At 53.1% G+C, this 2,877-nt stretch overlaps 1 protein-coding gene across 1 annotated transcript in view; it reads left to right on the top strand.

The window, feature by feature from the left end:
• PIK3C2A (phosphatidylinositol-4-phosphate 3-kinase catalytic subunit type 2 alpha) overlaps nt 1-2,877 on the top strand; it is a gene marked incomplete at its 5' end in the record, with an annotated part of 40,727 nt that overhangs the window by 1,702 nt on the left and 36,148 nt on the right. Inside the window, 2 exon segments of the mRNA XM_018572803.1 lie at nt 414-493; nt 1,768-1,831. Coding sequence (XP_018428305.1) covers nt 414-493; nt 1,768-1,831 — 144 coding nt within the window.

The following is a 2,877-nucleotide window of genomic DNA, read 5'->3' as shown; positions in this document are numbered from 1 at the left end:
ATCAGACCCTCCAGCCAGTAACAATTGATAGGAAATGGTCCGGCGGGATTCCTGACAATGAGCTGCGTGTTCACTTCCTGTTTCCTGTCTCTCTGGTGTCTCCGTCACTGAGCGGGGGGTCGATCCTCCATTGCTGGGCTCCCTGTACTGGCCCCTGTGCTCTGTGGGGCCCCTCTGAGGCCTTTCTCAGCTCTGTGTACATGTGATAGGATTCAACCTTCCCCCTCCACCCTCTGATCACACAATCATCGGGGACTTCCTGTTCTGTGTCTCCTGATCGCACAATCATCGGGGACTTCCTGTTCTGTGTCTCCTGATCGCACAATCATCGGGGACTTCCTGTTCTGTGTCTCCTGATCGCACAATCATCGGGGACTTCCTGTGATCTTATTCTGGAATTCTTCTGTTTCTAGGCTGAAGATGACGCAACTCCCATCGACCTGACCAGACATCTGTCCCTGCTGGACCGGCCCTTCCAGGAGCCCATCACCCGGTATGATGTCATAGATCACATGACCCTTCTCTACACAAAGCTGCAAACATTGGAGGATGGGAGAGTGCTATGAGGGGGCATTGGATGATGGGAGAGTGCTATGAGGGGGCATTGGAGGATGGGAGAGTGCTATGAGGGGGCATTGGAGGATGGGAGAGTGCTATGAGGGGGCATTGGAGGATGGGAGAGTGCTATGAGGGGGCATTGGAGGATGGGAGAGTGCTATGAGGGGGCATTGGAGGATGGGAGAGTGCTATGAGGGGGCATTGGAGGATGGGAGAGTGCTATGAGGGGGCATTGGAGGATGGGAGAGTGCTATGAGGGGGCATTGGAGGATGGGAGAGTGCTATGAGGGGGCATTGGAGGATGGGAGAGTGCTATGAGGGGGCATTGGAGGATGGGAGAGTGCTATGAGGGGGCATTGGAGGATGGGAGAGTGCTATGAGGGGGCATTGGAGGATGGGAGAGTGCTATGAGGGGGCATTGGAGGATGGGAGAGTGCTATGAGGGGGCATTGGAGGATGGGAGAGTGCTATGAGGGGGCATTGGAGGATGGGAGAGTGCTATGAGGGGGCATTGGAGGATGGGAGAGTGCTATGAGGGGGCATTGGAGGATGGGAGAGTGCTATGAGGGGGCATTGGAGGATGGGAGAGTGCTATGAGGGGGCATTGGAGGATGGGAGAGTGCTATGAGGGGGCATTGGAGGATGGGAGAGTGCTATGAGGGGGCATTGGAGGATGGGAGAGTGCTATGAGGGGGCATTGGAGGATGGGAGAGTGCTATGAGGGGGCATTGGAGGATGGGAGAGTGCTATGAGGGGGCATTGGAGGATGGGAGAGTGCTATGAGGGGGCATTGGAGGATGGGAGAGTGCTATGAGGGCGTGATGGGAGAGTGCTATGAGGGGGTGATGGTATTATTGATCGGTGATCGGCTGATTGGATGGTATTATTGATCGGTGATTGGATGGTATTAGTGATCGGCTGATTGGATGGTATTATTGATCGGTGATCCGCTGATTGGATGGTATTATTGATCGGTGATTGGATGGTATTATTGATCGCTGATTGGATGGTATTATTGATCGGTGATTGGATGGTATTATTGATCGGTGATTGGATGGTATTATTGATCGGTGATTGGATGGTATTATTGATCGGTGATTGGATGGTATTATTGATCGGTGATTGGATGGTATTATTGATCGGTGATTGGATGGTATTATTGATCGGTGATTGGATGGTATTATTGATCGGTGACTCGTGTCTCTGCAGACAAAACATTGAGGAATTGCTGGACATCTTCCATGAGCAGGTCAGCGTGTGCCTTAAGAATGAGGTAAGAATGATTGGCAGGAACTGTCTGAAATCCTCTGCGCTACAAAGCCCCGCCCTCCGCTCTCCTTCTATAATATGATGGAGCGCGCTCAGCAGTCCCAAGTAAAAATCAGACGCTCGCTGTGGATTCTCGGTCCTATCTAATGCAGCGAGATCCCTTTATAGGACACACAGGCAGGAAGTGGCGGCCCCGACAGCCAATCAGTTCCTCAATACATTCACATCACACAGAGTCAGCCAATGAGACGCATGTATACATCTGAATGCACAATATCAAGGGGAGTATATGCTCGTGCACGTGAAACACACCGTGCACAGCTCTCAGCTGCTAGTGCATGTGAAACACAGCTCTCAGCTGCTAGTGCATGTGGATTCCGTGCACAGCTCTCAGCTGCTAGTACATGTGAAACACATCGTGCACAGCTCTCAGCTGCTAGTGCATGTGAAACACACCGTGCACAGCTCTCAGCTGCTAGTGCATGTGAATTCCGTGCACACTAGTTACCAATGAAAACCATGTGCTCTGGAATTCCCGCTAAAACACCACACCAAGGAACCGCGGACGCCGCTCCAACCAGACCCGCGCATGTACTCCCGCCACTGGCGCACATTCTACCAGGGACCGCTAAGAGATCAATGCCCAGCAGGATGATACTCCGGTTCTCATGACTGCGAGTTTATCTGCGGGGACGACGCCATATTATTTCCTGCGCCTTGATCAGACGCACCAAAAAGACACGAGCGCACGTTCCTTTCATAGAGGCGGATATGTGTCCGAAGTGATACCGCGTCCTTAAAGCCAATGTACCCACGCCAAGCCAATAAATCCGCGCATTACGCACGGGCCCTCGCCGCGTCCATACACTCGCTAAGAGGACACCGCTCCGCAACGCACATCAATCTCCCCAGGCCAACAGCCCAGCGCATAGCACATGGACCACAGCGGCCGCGTCTCCACGTCCACAGGAAGATATCCCCTCCATTGGTTTACACTCAGTGCTGATTAATCCCGCCCACGCCCCATAGAGCCCCGCCCACGCCCCCATA

This window comes from Nanorana parkeri, unplaced genomic scaffold (genome assembly GCF_000935625.1).
Source record: "Nanorana parkeri isolate BGI_ZX_2015 unplaced genomic scaffold, ASM93562v1 scaffold2136, whole genome shotgun sequence".
In the NCBI taxonomy this organism is placed as follows: Eukaryota; Metazoa; Chordata; class Amphibia; order Anura; family Dicroglossidae; genus Nanorana; species Nanorana parkeri.
This window is presented reverse-complemented; position numbering and strand designations above follow the sequence as displayed.